At 60.2% G+C, this 19,445-nt stretch overlaps 1 protein-coding gene across 1 annotated transcript in view; it reads left to right on the forward strand.

Annotated features, from left to right (window-relative positions):
- Positions 1 to 1,278: 1,278 nt before the first annotated feature.
- PEPD (peptidase D) overlaps positions 1,279 to 19,445 on the forward strand; it is an 84,535-nt gene continuing 66,368 nt past the window's right edge. Inside the window, exons 1-4 of the mRNA XM_056136099.1 lie at positions 1,279 to 1,295; positions 8,942 to 9,158; positions 11,050 to 11,177; positions 15,967 to 16,030. Coding sequence (XP_055992074.1) covers positions 1,279 to 1,295; positions 8,942 to 9,158; positions 11,050 to 11,177; positions 15,967 to 16,030 — 426 coding nt within the window. The remainder of the gene's footprint in view (positions 1,296 to 8,941; positions 9,159 to 11,049; positions 11,178 to 15,966; positions 16,031 to 19,445) is intronic.

The following is a 19,445-nucleotide window of genomic DNA, read 5'->3' on the forward strand; positions in this document are numbered from 1 at the left end:
CATGGATATTAGTCTTCTACTCTATATATGTTTTTATATACCATAATGAATGCAGTCATTTTATATCTGTCCCTCTCCTTCTGAGTCATTTCACTCAGCATGATACTCTCCATGTCCATCCATTTACAGGCAAATTTCATGACTTCATTTTTCCTAACAGCTACATAGTATTCCTCTGTGTAGATGTGCCGTAGCGTCTTTATCCATTTGCCTTTTCTTGGACACTCAGGTTGTTTCCAGACTTTGACTCTCGGAGAGCCCGGCAAGCTACCGAGAGGATCTCGCCCGCACGGCAAAGCCTGGCAAGCTCCCTGTGACGTATTCGATATGCCAAACACAGTAACAATTGTCACAACGGAGACGTTACTGGGCCCGCTCGAGCAAATCGATGAACAACAGGAGGACAGTGACAGTGACAGTGACAGTGACTATGGTGAATAGTGAGTAGCTGGTATTTCTAAGGCAGGTGAAGCCCAGGAGTTCATCTTGAATTTATCTTCTGCCCCTTTCCCTGACCTTCATTCACACTCCGAGACTCACGGCAGAAGCCTATCTGCACACAGCACCATAGTCCTACTATGAATCAGCGGGTGCTCTCTGGGGGGGTTCTCCCTTCTGCCAAACTTCAAGCTGTGCCCTTTCCCCAACCCCTCTCCAAGCTCCCCTTCCCCCCACCCCGCCTTCACTGGCCTTCCTACCTCCATCTCATGGTCCATAGAGCAGAGCCTGGAAAGAGGCTGTCAGACTCCACAGTCCAGATTCACGCCCTGGTCCGAGGTCGTACCTCTCACACCGTCTCCCCAGAACACTGAGCCTTGCACTTCTCTAACGACTTTGCTCTTTGCTCAAGCCTTGTCCTTCCTTAAGCTTCAGCAACTTACCTCTGCCCCATGAGTCAGAGACTCCTTTCCCAAGGCTACCTAGGCAGATGAGAACAGATAGGGCGCTTAGTCAGAATGAGGGAATCCACTGCCTTGGGGCACCCACGCCTCTCCAGGAAAGGCCCCTGCAGACCCAAGCTCAGACACCGGCCCGCAAGGCGGCCAGGGAGCTCGCTTGATCGCCGCCCTCCCCCTCGCGACTTTGCTTTGAAGAGGGAGCCTAGGTCGGGAAGGGGCGGAGCATAACACAGACCACGCCCACTACATGCAACCCTCGACCAAGACCACGCCCCGACACGCCCTCTCTCCGCCCCTTCCGCCCCGCCCGCCCCCCGCGGGGATATAGTGGCGGGCTCAGCTGACTGTGCACTTCACGTGACTCCGGCCCACGGTGAACATGGCGGCCACCACCGGGTGAGTGCTGCCCCGTTCGCGGTCGCTGCCCCGCGGCGCAGAGGCGCCTGGGCCTCCCCGGCTGCGTCCCTTCCCGCTCCGCCGTGTGGCCACATTCGGGGCGGCGGGGGAAGGGGCTGGGTCCTGGCCCTGGCCGGCTCCAAGTCGCCGGCCTTGCTTGGTTCGCAGCTTCTCTCCCTGCTGCCCTCCGAGCGTCCTGGCCCTCTGGCCACACCCGCGAGTGTGGGGCGCGCCCCGCTGCGGCCGGGTGTGGGTGTGTGTGGGGGTTTGGGTCGGTATTTGATTCACGCCCCCACGATTTCCAAAGCGGAAGGCGACCTTCGCCCGCAATGGGGAACCTGCAATGGGGAGCTCCCGAGGTAGCAGTGATTGAAACGGGCTTGGCATCCTCTCCCCGGCGGAGTACTTTCTTATCTCCTCTCGGGTCCTGGTGTCATCTCTTCAGAGGAGCCGCCCACAAATCCCCACCCCACTTCTTGCAGCCTGCCCGGTGCTCAAAGTTGATTTTTCTTTTTTTTCCCATCCTGCATTTAGAAGGTCAGGGCCCGGCCCGGATCTCCTCCTGTCTCACGTGTACACACTGGGGGTGGGGGGCTTCAGAAATTCTGCCGCCTGAAAGAGTGGGCTAGTGGGTAGACGTGTGAACAGCTGGGTGCACTGAACTTTGGGAAAGATGGCCCAGACTCATCTGGCACGTCCCAGTAAAGGTTGAGAGAAAAGTGTTGAGGGCTCAGAATGTTCCTGGGTGAGGTGAGAATGGGTGTGTCCCAGGGCTGGAGTGTGCACCGCTCCAGTGACTTCCTCAGACTTTGTCCCCAGGACCTGGAATACTTTAAGGTTTTAAGTCTTCACTGCTTGGCTTTTTAGAGCAGACGTTTTCTTGGCCTGTGGGAGTTAGGCGGAACCCTGTAATGGGAAGGGTATGTGAGCGTGGGGGTGCTGGAGGTGTGGTGGAGATAGGGTACGAAAGGGAGATGCCTGAAATGCCAGGTGGGAGTTGAAATCAGAATGGGGGAGTGTGTAGGAGAACTGGTGAGCTGTGTGGGCAAGTGGGAAAGAGGGGCAACAGAAAATGGGGTCTTGGTTGGCCCCCAGGGTTAGGAGAGCTTAGCACTGTAGCACTGTCATCCCCATTGTTCATTGGTTAGCTCGAGAGGGCGCCAGTAACGGCTCTGTTCGTCCCAGCCTTGAGATTTTCGCGGCCTCTCCTTACTTGTCCTTCCCAATGCTGCTGTATTGGAGGCTCTTTCAGGGTCAGGGGAATGAGGCCTGTTATTGTTGCTGTTTTTGGCATATTGAATATGCCACGGGTAGCTTGCCAGGCTCTGCCATAGCTTGCCAGTCTCTGCCGTGTGCCAGGCTCTGCCATAGGGAGAGCTTAGAACATACAATTCAAATGTTTTCTGGACTTTCGCTGTTTTCCAGGAGCAGAAGCAAATGTCTCACCTGCCCTCAGATGTTTCTAGGTCTCTGGGCTAGGAGGTACCCTCTAGTCATGGTCTGCCTCTGAACTTACTGAGGCCCCTACAAGGTATGAGTTGGAGCTCAGGGAGAATGCAGGGAGTGTGTGCTCCGTGGATGGCACCTGCACTACTTCAGGCAGAGAGGTCTAGCAAATGCCAAGGAGTACAGGGCCACACCCTTTCCCCTAGCCGGGACTGAGTCTCACGGGGCAGTGTGCAGTGGGCATAGGCTGGTGTCCTGGGGTGGGCACGTTGTCTCTAGTCTGGACCAGTTGGATCATTGAAGGTCCTGCCAGTGGCATTCAGGGCTCCTTGAGACTGCTGCCTCTTGTGAGACAAAGGGCCAGGCTGGAGATTGGGTTGGGTGTGTGTGTGTGTGTGTGTGTGTGTGTGTGTGTGTGTGTGTAGAGCTGGCTATCCAGGAAAAAGGGCTCTTCTGGCAAAGCTGATTTTCTGGACCATGGGGTCAGGCAGAGAGAGAAGTCTTGGCGATGCATGTTATCAGAAGGGAAATGTGGTGGGGTATGTGTATGGGGTGGGGGTGGGTGGATTGGCCTTCCTTAGCAAGTGTAATCTAGGAATGGGGCTGTCCCTGCTGGATACTTTGGGCCTGGGGAGGCGCCTCATTGCCCCCTGAGGGAGGTTGTGTGCTTCCAGCTGAGCTTAGCTCTCAGCTGTGAACATTGCACAGAGAAAGTTGGAGAGAGGAGGCTGCCCAACATCTTGGCATGGCTACGGGTTCCCTGGGTGTTGGACTTGGTTGTCCATCATCCTACTGGAGCCAGGGCCGCAGGAGACCACAGTAGCTCTATGGACTGGGGTATGCATCTCTTGCTTTGGGGAGTAGCCCTCAGCTGGCACCTCAGACTCAGCCAGTAACTTGAGGGGCTCCTGGGGGAGTGTTTGATGGTTGATCCGAATCTCTCCTGGGCAAGGCCTTCAAGTTGTTTGGTTTTAGGGCCAGTCAGGAAGTACTCCTGGTTCTGCGCTCAGAAATCACTCCTCTCGGGACCATATGGGGTGCTGGGTCATCTGCATGCAAGGCAAGAGCTCTACCTGCTATGCCATCTCTCCAGCCTCCAGAGCCTTCAAGTTTGAGGCAGAGGGTTTTCTCTGAGCCCCCACTCCTGGTTCCGTGAGAGGGCCCCTTCCCATGGCTCTTGGTGGAGAGAACCTGCTTGAACTTGTGGTGGCAGCATGGAGATTCCTGTGTGCCCCCTCTCCTCCTTGGCTGTGGCCCCTTCTGCCCTGTACCTGTGCCCTGCTGCCCCTCCTGGTGACCTTGGTACCTGAGGGCTCTTCAGTCACTGCTCCAAGGCCAGGCCATTCCTTGGTGACATGGTGCTGCAAAGAGAAGGGACCCCTGTGTGCAGTCAGCCCCTGCCATTTCCGGGGTTGCTTAGGGCTGAGTGCTCAGGAATGAAGGCATTGAGGGTGGGCTCAGGCTTCACAGGAGAGCCATCTTTTGTGATGGCACAGCACCCTGGGACCTGTTACCCAGAGGCCTTTGCCCAGGGAGAAGTGCCAGGTGAACTGCCCTGGGTGTGTACCTGTTGGGTCACAGATCACACTGAAGTCAGCGTTGTACTGCGGAAAAGGACTTCGGGAGTAGGCCTGTCCCCACCCTTAGGTGATCTTGTGTCCCTGAGCGAAGGCCTCTGACTGACCCTGGGAGCTAGGGTAAGCATAGGGATATGGCGACAGACTGGCTGGTAAGTGCCCTGGGCTGTCCCCAGCCTTCTTTGGGCCTGGTGCCTACCCCCCTCAGTCATCAGGAGAGGGGGAATACACGGGGGGAGACAGGGACCAGCTGCCCGGGGAGTGACTCCCAGAGTCTCTGCTTGAGGCATGGCCTGAGTTGAAGTCTGAGACTGCCATGAAGCAGCCAGGCCTCCCACCCTGCCCCTCCCTCCCTGGGCTTCACATCCCACAGGGGGTTCCTGTGCTGCAGACCCAGGGGGCATCAGTGAGTCCATGGTCCCCTTCTCAGAAAGTCTAAAAGTGTGTGAGGGACCAGGTGTCCAAAGCACAGGTGAGTGGATGGAGAGACAGTGGTCCGTCTTTGCTCACTGCTGAGCAAGGATGGAATCATGCAGTTTGCCCTGTGTGGGTGGAGCTGGAGGGTGTCAGTCAGAGATCCAGAGGCAGCTCTCTCCTATGTGGAAGGGGAAGAGGCAGAGTGTGTGTGTGGGGGGGGAGGGGGGGCGGGGGGGGGGAGATAGAGAATGGCCAAAAGCAACAGAACCTGAGAACTTGTTTACAGAACTGAACTTCCCATAGTGTGTGTGGGAGTGGAGAGCGGATGAGGGGATGGGGCAGGGAGATAAAGGAAGGGCACTGCAGGGGGGTGGGAGGGGGGAGCCCGGAGACAGTGATGGAGGGGAATACACTCTGGTAGGATGGGTGTGGTATTCATGAAACCTTGTCAAGGGCAGTATTGTAAATCAAAGTGACCCTTCCCATCCCCAAAAAAGTGTCATTGGGGTGGGGGGTGGTGGTGGTCTTGGGCACTGTGCAGTAATGAGCCCAGCAATGGAAAGGCGGTGCCATGGAGACCTTGTGGTCTGAACTCTGTAATGACATTTAAAAACAGAATGTATAAGGGACTGAGAGAAAGTTTGATCCCCGCCTCCACTGTCCCCGGAATTGCCGAGGGTGACCTGCATCTGGGTGACCTTGGGGCTGGTTGTGGGGCTTCCTCTCTCCACAGGGCCTGAGCAGCACTCACAGTGGATCCCATTGAACCCCGGCCCTCTTGAGTGGCTTCCCAGACTACCTGAGCACTACTTGGGAGGCACTCCCCCTCATCCCCCCCTCCCCATAAACCCACAACTTTATGAAATAACAACTTACAGCTGACATCACATGAAGCCTAGTACCAAAATGTTAAAAGTCTCATGGTAATAGACACGTCCTTATTAACATGTTAAGTCCCAGAATCTGGCAGCAGGGCTAATGGCCACTTTCCTATGAGGGAAAGTGAGCCACAGTGATGACTCTGTGACAGTGATGATGTAACATGACGGTTCCTGCACACCGCGGGTGCCCTGGGAGTTAGTCGCTCAGGTTCCCAATGCAGGAGAATCTTTGTTTTGCTTGAGAAGTTAGGGGAACGCAGACGCTCCCGCCCATCCTTGTGCAGAGCACCCTGTAACATGGGAAAGAACCCCCTGAGTCCAAGGGGGCCCGTGAGGACAAAGGGGAGGAGGGTGGTTCGGGCCTGGTTTGGGGGTATGGAGACAGGTTGGGGGCTCACCCCCTCCTGGTTGCTGTGTTTGCGGCTCAGGCCGTTGCTTGAGTCTCAGCAATGGCCTGGAGTGGACTGGCCTCAGGTGACCTGCTGTCGTGGGCCCCCGCCGTCTCGCGCCACCCAGCTGCCTACCGGGCAGTGTGCCTTATTCACGCTGGGATCTGGGGGCTGACCTGGATTTTGCCTTTTCAGTCCGGCTTCAGTTAGCAGCAGCCCCAGCAGGAGCGCGCGGGGGAGAGGTTTAGTTGGTGACGCCTTTGCTGACCAGGCAGGGGAAAGCGGCCGTGCTGGCCCCAGGCCCAGCCATCGCAGAACTCAAAGGGCAGGGGCCAGAGGGATAGGACAGCAGGAAGGGCGTTTGCCTGGCACACTGCTGACCCGGGTTCGATCCCAAGCACCCAACAGGGCCCCTCAAGCCCCGGCGGGAGGGATCCTTGAGTGCAGAGCCAGGAGTAAGCCCTGAGCACTGCCGTGGTTGTGCTGTGGCCCCCAAACAAAATGAAAGCAAACAAAGGGCAGTTCTCAGGGCCTAGTGTCTGCCCTGCCCAGCCCTGCAGGGCCCGGGGGAGCGGGTGGGTGGGCAGTGACTCCCCTCAGGGGCTTCTCCAGCTTCCTTTTGTGACCGGAGCTGACCAGCCCTGGGGTCCCAGGCCTCTGTCAGAGCATCCTGAGGGGTTTAGGTTCCTCAGAAAGTTCTAGAAGAGGAAACCCAGCATTCTAGCTAGGGCTTGTGGGGGGCTGGGCTCCTCAGGCTGGGCTGAGTCGGGCACCTCCAGCCACGGGCGCCACACAGTGGCACTTCGGGCCTTCCCGACCCGGAGTGGTGTCCCTCCAGGCTGCAGCAGGGTGTCCCTTCCTGTGTCCGGCGCCCCTTGCTGAGCGAGGGGACAGTGGTGCGGGTGCTCGGCGCCCCTCCCGCAGTGCTGGCCCTGTTGCTTTCACTTCCCTGCAGCCCCGCCAGGGCCGGGGAGCGAGCTCTCCTCTGCCCTGTGACGGCGTGTGATGGGGCCCCGGCCGAAGCGGTCATAGCCACCTCCAGCTGACCCTGGGCTGCGTCCGGGCTGGAGGGAGCACCCTTGTTTGGAAGCAGCACACGCTCATGGGAAGTGACCAGGCCAATGGCATCCATGAATGTGTCCACGTGGGGCTGGTCTCCAGCGCCATGGGTCATCTGGAAGCTGAAAAAGGCAGGAAACTGGAGGGGAATCTTCGAGGGCTGTGTCTTGGGAGCTGGGGGGCAGGGGGGGGAGGCGGCTGGAGGGCTGGGGGCTGGCGGCCGGGGCAGGGTGATCTCTGCTTCTTCTGGGAAGGCAGCAGGGTGGGTTTTTGATCTCCTGTGTACCTCCCTGTGCTCTTCCCAGCAGGGAGCATATGGGGTCCAGCCTGGGCACAGCTGAGGGTGGCCTGGGGACAGTGGGGAAGCCCAGCCGTGTGATGTGGGGGTCAGGTGGGAGAGTTTTAACAGGGCAGGGGAGCTGTCAGAGATGGCCTTGGAGCCGGGTGGGTAGAAGGGCCCCCCTGCCCTCCTCCTCTTGCTTGGATGCCATTGCCCCCCAATGGTCCTCATGGCTCTCATGCCCTCTCCTGCATGTGGTCAGCTCTGGGCTGGGCCTCCTCCTCCATCTTGTGCCCAGCTGCTAGCCCTGCTCTTTCTCTTGGCCCAGGGAACACCTGTCCTGTCCAGAGCCCGGATCAGCAGACACTGGTGCCCACTGTGCGCCAGGTGCTAGGTGCTGGGCAGGGCACTGAGCTTCTGCTCGTCCCGAGCCAGGCCAAGTGCATCCGTAGCACCGGGTGTCCGGCAGTGCTGGGGGAGTGGAGCCCCGGTGAGGAGGGCCTGGGCCATGGCGAACAGAGAAGCAGGCAGAAGGACCTGGGAAAAGCAAGCCTGTCCCTTCCTAGAGTGGGAGCGGGTCCTGCGGTCAGGTGGGGTGGTGGGGGGTACCATGCTCTGACCTCTGGGGGTGCGGAAGGAACAGGGAGCAGTGGTGTGCCCTGCAGGTGTTGGGGAGGAGGTGGGTTCACAGAGAGAGATGGCAACCCTGGGCCTGGGGAGATGAAGGGAGGGGTGTGTGTGTGTGTGTGTGTGTGTGTGTGTGTGTGTGTGTGTGTGATTGGCGGGGAGGGGAGGAGGGGGGGTCTGCGTGGAATGAGGCTGACCTGGGCGGGTGCTGAAAGGCCTGGAACCTTCAGTGAGGGGTGGCGGGGGGCGGGGGGTGAAAGGTTGGGTGGGGTCAAGGGGCAGCTCGGATTTGGGGTCATGGCGGGGAGGTGGGGGTGGAGGTATCTGAAGCCCCAGGGTGGGAGTGCAGAGAGGAAGGTTCCAGAAGCCAGCCCTGGGCTGAGGAGGTGGGAGGCAGACCGAGGGGCCTCTGGAGAGTGGAGCGAACTCTCTCCCTCTCCAGGGTCCGGGGCATGGGAGGGCCCCAGGGGCCTGGGACTCTAGGACTGACGGAGTTGGGGGTTGGTGTGCCTGTGCAGGGCAAGGAGGGGCCTGCCTGGGGGTGCTCGACAGGGAGAGGTGGGAGCATGAGGGGGGCTTGGGGGGAGAGGCCAGCGGCAGCCAGGATTGTTAGGGGGGCAGTGGGGAGAGACCTCCCTGCTCTGGCTCTCCACAACCGCTGGGGTGGGAGTTCTGCAGCTGCCCACCCCTTGCTGGCAGCTGGCCTCCAGTCCTGCACCCCCGGGGCTGTGGCTCAGTACCAGCTGATCTCTGGGGACATTGGGGCTCTCGCCTCCTGGGCTACACTTGACCCTGCCCTTGGCCACCTGGGCCATCCTCGCGAGGGTGACTGGGACCTCACAGGTGCATCCTCACCCTGGCATGCTGGCGGCTGCACAAAGAGGCTGTTTGGGAGGTCACTATAGGGCAGCGTTCACAACGGTGGGGGTGGGCTCCTGCGTGTGGCTGGTGCCGTGTGGACGCTGCTAAGGTGCCATGGGTCTCTGTGCTTCTGTCCCTGCAGACCTGCCTTTTGGCTGGGCAATGCCACCCTGAAGGTGCCCCTGGCGCTCTTCGCGCTGAACCGGCAGCGCCTGTGCGAGCGTCTGCGGAAGAACACGGCCGTGCAGGCGGGCGCCGTGGTGCTGCTGCAGGGCGGGGATGAGACCCAGCGCTACTGTACCGACACGGGTGTCCTCTTCCGGCAGGTGAGTGGGGCGCAGCGGTCCTGGGGAGGCCCTCTCCCAGAGGGACAGAAAGCCCCAGCCTGTGGTCTCTGCTCCGCCAGGGCAGATCTGTTGCCACTGCTCGGCTGGACCGAAGCAGACCTGCATCCCTGGGGAGCAGAGTCCTGGCGGGTGGCGCTGGGGGCAGTGTTCTCGGGGGGGGGGGGCATTGGTGTCATGGGCTGGGGGCAGGAGGCAGAGGTGCAGTTTCGTGGGGCCCCTCCTGTCTACAGTAGGGCTTGGGTGGTCAGTGATAGCACAGCGGGAGGGCATTTGCTTTGCATGCCATCCACCCAGGTTCCATCCCTGGCATCCCGTGTGGTCCCCCAGTACCACCAGGAGTAATCCCTGGACACAGAGCCAGGAGTAAGCCCTGAGCACTGCCAGATGTACCCCCAACCCCTTAACCCCCAAAAAAAGAAAATATAGTTTAAAAATAGGGGCGCTTGCTTACCTTGTATACAGCAGACCCAGGTTCAATCTCCAGCATCCTATATAGTCCCCTGAGCACTGCCAGGAGTGATTCCTGAGTGCAGAGCCAGGAGTCACCCCTGAGATGTCCGTTGTGATCCCCAAACCAAAAACACCACCACCACCACCACCAGAAAACAAAACAAAACAAAACAAAAACCCAAAAAATAAAACAACAAGAACAGCAAAACAAAAACCAAGCTTGTCAGAAGTGAGGAAGTGATCTCAATACTGCTAGTTGTGGCCCCCAAACTGCCCACCACCACCACCAAAAAAAAAAAAAATAGAGTGGGGTCTGGGAGCAGGTGTGTGGCCCTGGAGGCTTATCTGAGCAGGAGGGGGAACGTCCCATTTTCATCCCAACTGCAAAGAGGCTCTTAGGGAGCCCCAAGGGGCCGTGAACAGCCCAGCAGCAGGAAGTCAGCCTGGGGGCGATCATCGTGGGTGGGAGTCCGGGCCCCTTTACTTCCTGCAGCAGGAGCAAGCACAGGGGACAACCAGCTCCCTTCACCGGAGCCAGGGAGGCCCCGAGCCGCCCCTCCCTGGTTGATCCTCCTGTTGCACCTACACCTTCTCCCCGGCCCAGACAGGAAACCCTGTGCCAGGGTCAGAGCTGGTGTGAACCAGGAGACCCAGGTTCTGGTTCCAGATGCAGAGCTGGACCCAGTCCCGTGGGGATCCAAGAGCCTCCGTGGGAGCCGACAGCCGAGGGGATGGGCTGTTCCCATGGGTGTCCCAGTCAGGGAGCAGGTGAGGTGTGGCGTGGGGACTGCAGGTGGCCAGCAGTGACCCGCGATTGCCCCCCGGCTGGGCCTGGCTTTGCACCCCCTGCCTGGCCCTCCTCACACCTGCCTGGAGGCTCCGGATCTAAACAGCTCTCGGCCCCGCCTCGAAGCTTCGCGGCGCTTACAGATCCTGGTGGCGTAAAAGCCAACTTCCTAAATTCAGCGCTTGGCTCCCCTTCTGATGTGCCGCAAGGTTAATTTTGGAAGATGTCCTCCTCCACTTCCTACCTTTCCAGCGTCATTGTCGCTCCGTGTATATGGCCAAACACTGCAGCCACCCGCTGTCCCGGGGGCGGGGAAGGACGGAAGGAGCCTGTGGTTGGGGGGACCCGGCCTGGGTTGTCCAAGTCAGGGTTTCACGAGGCCTGCCTGCGGGTCAGTGGGTTGGTGCCCCAGGTCCAGTGCCCCACCCCACACCCACCCACCCAAGGGGTCTGCAGGGCACAGGGTACTCAGTGAAGCCAGCTAGGCTGCCCCCCATCATGGTGGGGTGCGAGGGTGCTGGTGGGGGGGTTCTGAGACGTGGAGTCTGTGACACCCCCCTCCCCCCCGCCTCCCTGCACGCACTCCTCTTCCTGCCTGCTGCTGACTGACCAGGGCTCCTCTTCCCACCACAGGAGTCCTTCTTCCACTGGGCCTTTGGGGTCACCGAGCCGGGCTGCTATGGCACCATTGACGTTGGCACCGGGAAGTCCACCCTGTTTGTGCCCAAGCTTCCGGCCAGCCACGCCACCTGGATGGGCAAGTAAGGCTGGGGCAGGGATGGACCGGTTGCAGGGAGGGGGTGAGGGGGCTGGCGGCAGAGAACGGGGCTGGGAGAGTGTCCTGGCTGGGAGGGGTTGTCTAGGCCACAGGCTGTGTTCATGCGCCTTAGAGGTGTGCTCATCCCGCCCTGGAGTCTGGTACCTAAGGTGGGACTCCCCACGGACTGTCACATCTGCAGGGCATTTCTGCGATTGCCCCCCAGGGAAGGGTGACTTGGGTCGGGCTGCGTCCTGGGCCCTCCTTGAGGAACACAGCAGAGAGGACAGAGCAGAGCCACAGAGGAGGCCTCTGCCGTTACTTCGGGACCCTCCGCCATCCATCCTGGGCCCATCCTGCCAGTTCAGGGCCCCCAAGAAGCAGCTGTCCTTGTCGAGGACACTTGGGAGGTGGGGCTGGGATGGTGGGTGCCCCACCTAGGCTGTGTGGGCGGCGGGCAAGTGGGTGAGGAGGCCCCTTGGGTCCTGTGGGGGAACAGGCTTAGATTGGACCCAGGCTGTCCCAAGTGGCCGGTGGGAGCTGCAGGGGGCCCACCACCCTTCACTCTGGCCTCCCAAAACTGTTTTGTTCCTGGCTGCCACCCCCCCTCCCCCGCTCCTTGGGGGAACCGGGACTTGGGTTCAGTGGCGTGTGGTCTGTGCTTGCTGGTTGCTCCGTGGCTGCATGGTGGATGGCACTGAGAGCCAGCACTAGGGGAACCCCAGAGATACCCTGAGACGAGTCGGTAAGGATCTGGGGGTAGGGCAGAGGGGCAGGCAGAGCCCTGAGCCTGACCCTGGTCCCAGCTGTGCAGGGAAGTGACCGGCAGGAAGCTAGATTCGGGGGCCCTGGGGTATGTCCAGCTGCCCGGGGAGAGGAGGCCCAGCTGACGGGAGTGACTGCCCCAGCCCACGAGGAGCTCTGTGGGTGGAGAATGTATCTGCTCCAACCCTGAGCATGCCCTCGGCATCCTCCCTGCCCCAGCCCCAGCCCCTGGGCTCTGGGGGCTGACTCGATGGCTCCGGTTTGCTCCCTGTGAGGGCTGCGCTGGGGCAGAGAAGTGTCCGGAGACCTTACCCAACCTTTCTGTCTGGGGCCAGGGGGGCTCTGCTGTGTCTCCATGTGTCTCTGCTGCTCTCTGGGCCACCCCTGGGGTGCTCGGGGTGCCCTGGCCTGGCAGTACTGGACTGCCTCTTCCAAGGCTTTGTCCCAGCTTGGCTCGGAACTGCTAGGGCTCACTTTGGGGGTCCTCTGGGGACCACGCGAGGCTGGGGAGGCCTGAACTCAGGCCCTCATGCATGCGGGGCGCATCCGCTGATTCTTCTGTCGCTCCCCACCCTTGTCCCCTCTCCTCCCCCGCTACCCTGCCCAACTGCTGCTTTTCTGAGGGGGAGGTGGGGAATGGGTGCAGGTGGGGTCCTCAGGGACCGCGTGGCAGTGAAGTTGAGGTTGAGCGCCCAGGTGGGGTGGCCAGGCTGCTGTTGGCTTTTCAGCGGCAGTCTCCCCTGGAGCAGGCGTTAAGTTCTGCACCCGTGTCTGCGTCTGGGCTGTGGCAGGCCTCCGGGCTGCTGTTCAGAGTTCTCACGTGCCCGGTCCCCATGTGGCCGTGCCAGCCGATTGTCCAGGCACAACGACGGGCTCTGGTGGCCTGGGAAGACCCTGTGCAGGCCGGGCTGGCCAGACACGCGGCTCACTCCAGGGGTACTGCCCCAGCCATGCTGCCCCCCTGCCCTCCTGCAGCGTGGGCTTACCTCTCCCGCCCCCCCCACCCCCCAGGCCCCCACAGATCTCCTCCTCCTCCCTTCCCCCAGCCTGAGTCCCCAGGTGAAGGCTGGTGGTTTGGGGCTGAGGTCAGGAGCGGCCAGTTCTCCTTGTGGTGTGGCTGTCTCCAGAAGCTCCTGATCAACAGGGCTGGGGCGAGGCTGATGGGATTACCTGCCTTGACAATCAAAACCCTCCAGCCTGAACATTTGCCCTTCAGCTCCCGGGCTTGCTTTGCAGTATCTCTCTGATGCCTTTTGAAAAATCCGGCCGCTCCCACAACCCATAGTCTCTCAGGAACGGGCTCTCTGTTTGCAGAGCTGTCCTGTCCAGCGTGGCTGCCTGTCCCCCGGCAGACCTGCAGACGCCGGCTCCTCCCCCCTTCCCAGGGACCCGTGTGGCAGCTTCTGAGGGCCTTTCTCTGGCCGTGTGGGCGCCGCCCGCCCGCCAGGCAGGTGCCTCAGAACTGGGCCACCTCCCGGCTGGTTTGTCTTTGTTTGGCATCTTTGTTTACATAAGCCTGGTGCCTTTTGGATGTTTCTTGCCATTTTGTTGAGAACAGGCCTAGTTGTGACAACTTTGGCTTGGGGTGTGTGTGTGTGTGTGTGTGTGTCTGTGTGTGTCTGTGTGTGGGGTCTGTCTGGGGTCTCCTGAGCAGGCAGCAAACAATGCCTGTGATTCAGCTGTTGGGGTCTTCAGAGCCCCCCGAGGTCCGCAGATTTGGACTGCTACAGGACCCCAGTGAACCCTGGCAGCTTGTGTTCCACTCCTGGGCACGGAGCCTGGGCCCTGGGGGAGGGAATCACTGCTGATGCCTCCCTGGGGTGCTGCGACCCCGAGCACTGCTCTGACGGTGCAAGGCCTGGGTCTGGCGGCCAGTGTGTGCCTGAATATGGGTAGACTGTGTACATGTTATATGTGTGTGATATGTGTATGTATATGCAGGTGATATGAGTGTGCATGTGTGTATATGTGTTTTATGGGTATATACGTGTGGGTGTGTGTACACATGTATATATTTATGTATGTTGTATTTGTGGGTATGTGTGTGTGTGGATTTGCATGTATGTAGAGTGGGTGTATGTGCATATGTGGGGGTGTGTATGTCTGTGGGCTGTGTATGTATAGGTGGGCATGTATACATGTGTGTGGTATGCATGTGTGTATACATGTGGCATGTGTTATGTGTGTATATGTGCAAAGTGTATGTGTCTGTTGGGTCTAGATATGTGTGGGAGGTGTACATTGTATACACGTGCGGGTTGTGTGTGCATATATGTGTGTATGTGTGTGTGCTGTGCACACGTGTGGGATGTGTATATGTGTGTACATGTGTGATGTGCATGTGTGTGTATGTATCGGATGTTTGAGTGTGCACGAGTGGTGTGCATTCAGGTGGGATGAGTATTTTGCATGATCTGTGCGTGGGGTGTGGCTATCACTGAGCTCTTCCCCATGGGATCTCCCAGGGCCCCTGGTGCTCTTGGTCAGTGCTGGGTGGGACACGGATACCGAGAGGACAGTGGGAGCTGCCTTGCCTGGGACTGACCCTTCCCCAGGGCCATGCCACATTCCCCAACCCCCAAGAGTTTGTGTGTGACTCTAGCTGGGCCTGGGGGCCTGGGGGTGTGCCTGTGTGTATATGTGTGGGATGTTTGTATGTGTGTGTGGGGGAGAGGTTCACAGCCTCTGTCGTCCCCCCCCCCCCCCCCCGCCCCGTGGGATCACAGGAGGCTCTTGCTTGTCAGCTGTCCTCCCCCCGCTCTCTCTGTCTCTGCGGAGGACGGGCGCATGGAGCTCCTGGTGGAGGTGCTGGGCAGGCCAGAAGCCTCTGTGGGGTGCCTGTCTGGGCGCGCTCAGCAGTGCTCCGTTCCCTGTGCCCCCCTCCTTGGGGACAGCCCCCAGGCTCAGCACTCACACTGCCTGCAAGCTGTCTGCTCTTCTCTGCCTCAGCCCTGCTGGCCTGGGAGAACCTTGCAGTGGCTGCCTTGTCCATCCTGTGCTGAGGGCTGCGCTGTTTGTGTGGGATGGCGGGGGGGGGGGGGGGGTGGTGCGGTGCGGAAGGCAGAGTGAAGGAGACGAGGACTGTCAGGAGCTGCAGGCCTGCTCCCGCTGCTGGAAATGATGGTGACAGCAGTAATTGGCCGGTCACTTATTCGTTAACCACATGTAGGTGGTCAGCTAGCCTGTGGCCCGTGCTTGGGGATTCTGTTTTCTGGAGGTTTCCAGTGCAGCGGTGCCATGGGCGTCTGTGCCTTGTCTCCTCCCCCGGCACCCAGTCAGGTGTTGGTCTCATAGGTGGGGACCCAGTGCTGGCATGAAGATACAGCAGGGCAGGGCCCTGGAGACTGGGTTGGCTGCTCCTTGAACCTGGGCGTGGGGCGCTTCTTCCCAGCCAGAGCAGTACCTGCTTGAGGGAGAGTTTCAGGCTGTTTGGCCGCTGCCCACCCTTCTCCGGTGTCCCTCTGTGTCCCTCTGTGTCCCCCATTGCTGGCTCCCCCCTCCCCAGAGCCCTGCAGGCCCCATGTGACCTGCTGTGGGCCTCTGTGACTCGGGTACCACGTGAGTGCAGGGCTGGAATGTGGGGCATGCGGGCACTGAACTTGGTCCCTGCCATCCCCGTGTGGCTGGAGCTCTTCCTCTGTCATGCACCCCTCAGGAGGCTGAAGGGGCACATCATGGTCCCTGGCCGGCCCAGCCCGCTCTGGCCAGTGCCTGCCGGTGGCCTCTTGCTGCGGGGGCTGCGGGCATGATGGCTAAGGCCGAGAGCATCTCCGCATGGCAGGCCAGCGACTTCTCGCAAACACTGTTTTCCGCTTCCCTGTCGAGTGGCCTCCTGGAACTGGGGTGGAGAGTGCTGGTGGCCCGCCTGATGGACTCCAGGGCTGGGTCGAGGGGGGCAGCTGCCTTTCTCTGCACCCCGGCCCTTGTCCAGCGTGGAATGACATGCGTGGGCCAGCGGGGCGGGGAGCCGGTGTGATTCCTGCCTGCTTGCACCCTGACGCCGTTTCTTGTGCTTCTTTCTCTTTGAGGATCCACTCCAGGGAACACTTCAAGGAGAAGTACGCCGTAGACGACGTGCAGTACGCAGATGAGGTCAGTGGCCGCTGCTTGGGACGTGGTGCCCCCTAGGTGATGGAACCTTCTCCCCTGTCCCCCACCCACTGCCCGGGGCCAGAGCACAGGCAGGGTTCACGCTCTATGACTCGACAGGCCCCAGAATCTGCCAGTGTGTGTCTGTCCATCATTTGCCCATCAGCCCAGAGCCTGTACTTGTCTGTCCGTCTGTCTGCCCGTTGGCCTGGTGCCTGCATGTGTCAGAACCCTCTTCCCATAAGCTTCGACAGCTCAAGGGCAGCCGTCAGGAACTCTGGGTGAAGGGTGGGGGTGCAGGGGACCCCAGGTCTCATCCGCTCCCCAGAGTGGCTGTACAGAGGAGGCGTGTGGCTGTCCTGCGGCCTCCATGTGGGCACAGGGGCTGCTCCCGCCCCGCTGCTCATGGGGTGTGGCTACCCCCAAGCTCCGACCCCACAGGATCTCCTAGGGGCCCCCATGCTCTCAGTCAGTGCAGGGTGGGACATGGACACCGAGAGAACAGTGGGAGCTGCCTGAGACTGACCCTTCCACCCACCCCCATGCCACATTCCCCAACCCAAAGGGTATGTGCGTGACTCTTAATATCGGGGGGCTGTGCTGCTAATACCGGAGGGGTCGTGCCTCTAGTTCCAGGCTGGAGTCCGGCAGCAGCCCCTCTTGCCCCGGACGTGGCACTGCTACCTGGATGACAGCTAGTGCTGGCCAGGGGCAGGAGTGAGTGGCCCGGTTCCACCTGTGCACTCGGCCTGGCCCACGGTGCTGGGTCTGCCTGGTCCACTGCCACCCCACTGTTCCTTTCCTCCATCCTCTGGGGTCACTTCACCCCGGCTCTGGGACTGGGCGTGACAGGACCCTGCTCTTCTGGGAGTGCCCTTAGCTGCCTCAGCGCAGCTTTATTTTGGGGGACTGTTTATTACTGAGAATTTGGTAAGTTATAAAGTGCTTTCTTCTTGAGAAAGCTACAATGTATAGAAATATACACAAGACAGGGTGCAGGCTCAAGAATGACAGAAGTTACCACTCTAACACTACATCTGTGATGGTGTCATTTAACACTTAACAAGACAGGACCCCCCCCCCCCCCCCCCCCCACCAGCAGTTCTACCGTTTGACTTGGTCACTCAGTATCGTCGTCCTTCCCCCTCTCAGTATTACTCCAGCAGAGGTGGGCACCAGAGCAGGCTAAGACCCGGGGCTGAACTCAGCCTTCAGGACCAGGCTGGGCCAGGGGTCCCTGCAGGGAAGGGTGGTTCAGGATGGGATCTCTCCAAGAGGGAGTGTGACCAGCCTTGGGGTCCCCACTGTTGGCTTTGCACATTCTGCCTGGTTGGGTGGACACTGCTGGGCCTGGTTTAGGGCCTTTGGCTTTAGGGACAAGTGTTTCTGTGACTCAGGACACAGATGTCCTGGGGCACTCAGTGGCCTGTCTCAGCCTCCAGGAGGTGGGACCTGAAGGGACCAGGTGTTTGTGGATCCCCGCGAGGTTGGGCCCCTAATCTGAGTGCTGCTGAGGGAGGGGACCCCTGTCCTCTCTGCCCAACCCGCTGTGTTCCAGACAGCCCCTCTCCTGGAGGCAGGAAGTGGGTAGGGTTGGATAAAGTGGGGTGGGCTGTGTGTGTGTGGTGGGGGGCTCTCTCTGCCTTCATGAACCACTCATTTCCGGAAGTCATTGCTCTTGGGAACCTCTATCTCTTAGGTCTCCTGGGAGTGCAGCTTGGGTAGGGAGGGAGAATAGGCCCCAGAGCTGTCTCCCTGGGTCTCAGCTCCTGCAGCAGCGCAGCCCGGCCTCTCCGCCTCCGCCCCATCTGTCCTGGGGAGGAGAGAAAAGGAGGAGAACCACCTGCCAAGTCACCTGCCATTGTGGTGGAACAGGTCTTGCCTCTCAGGGCTGGAAGGGTCTTATGACCGGGTGGGGTAGCGTTACAGCCCTGCCGAACTGGGCCTCCCACAGGGTGCGGGCATGGTGACCTGTGATCCTGTCCATTGGACAGAGGGACAGGTGCTGCCTGGGGGTGGACACTGAGGGTTCCTGGGGAGCTGTCCTCACTCAGGTACCCCGGCTCAGAGAGGCTCGTCCACAGCCACACAGCTGAGAGCAGCAGCCCTGGGTCTCCCTTGCACTTCCTATGCCCCCTTGCACTTCCACCTGGGGCCTGCTTAGAAATGGGGGGGGGGGGGGGCATTGCTAGGACTTGCTGTGGGGCTGGCACAGGCACCTTCATGCTGTGCGTGACTCAGACTGGACCCTGGCCTTGGGGGCGGGCCTGGGTCTGGTCCCCACCATGCCAGGGTGCCCAGGCATGCTTGGATGTGGTGCCAGGAGCCCTCCTGCATCTCCAGGCTGAGCAGCACTCAGCCACCAGGCCTGGGCAGCAAACTCGCGTGCTCACCACTGGGCTGAGGGGCGTCAGGAGCGGCCCCCAGAACCCTGGAACCCAGCAGGGAACAGATAGACGCTGGATGCAGAAGCTGCCGGCCGCTGCCTTGGGCATGCTGGGTGGGCGTCCCGTGTGGGGGTGGGCTTTCTGGGCGTGCGGGAAGCCCGAAGGGTGAGGGGAACGGGCTTCCCATGCCCGCTGTTTGCCCACCAAACACACAGCTGGCATCTGTCGCTTGTGAAGGAAAGCAGGAAACCCGGGCTGGTTCCTGAGGGACGCACCTGAAATCAGGTGTCTGGGCTGGAGAGAGCTCCATGGGTTCCAGCCCCCGTCCCTCTGGCACTGCTGAGAGTGACCTCCCCAAACACTGACCCGGGTGTAGCTCCTGAATACCTCTGGGTGTGGCCCCAAATCCAGAAGAGAGAGAGAGAGAGAGAAAAAAGAAGGTGGACTTTAACCAGGTACCCGGTGTAGCAGGCTCAGTGCATCATTCCTGGGACCACCCCGGGCTTCACACAGAGGGATTGCTCTGAGACCCTTGAGAGGGGCCTCTAGCGTGAGGGGCGAGGCTGGCATCCATGAGGGTATGGGAACTGGGGGCGCACTGAGTACTCGTCTCTTCTCTGTGGGTGGGAGACGAGCAGAGGGCGTGAGGTCAGGGCCCGGCTGGAGCATCAGGGGGGTGTGGGAGGAAGGGGTGAGTGGGCTAGATGGGGCAGTGTGGGATTGTGGCTGGGGCACAGCTGTGTGACCTGAGAACTTGGGGTGCTCTGTCAGCCCACAGTGCCCCCTGCTGTCTTCGCAGTGGGGTGGATGGGTAAGAGACAGACTGGTGGCGCCCTGGAGATTTTTTAATTAAAACAATTTTTTTTTTTTTAAAGCTAAGGGGTAGGGTGAGGTTTAAGTCTAGGGATAGATTTAGGGATGGGCTGCTGGGATATAGTTCAGGTTAGATCTAGAGTTAGGATTCGGATTGGGTCAGAGGTTAGGGTTAGGGTTAGAATGGGGTCAAATGGGGTCTAGTCATAGGACAGCGG

This window comes from Sorex fumeus, unplaced genomic scaffold, assembly GCF_029834395.1.
Source record: "Sorex fumeus unplaced genomic scaffold, SorFum_2.1 ptg000122l, whole genome shotgun sequence".
NCBI lineage: Eukaryota > Metazoa > Chordata > Mammalia > Eulipotyphla > Soricidae > Sorex > Sorex fumeus.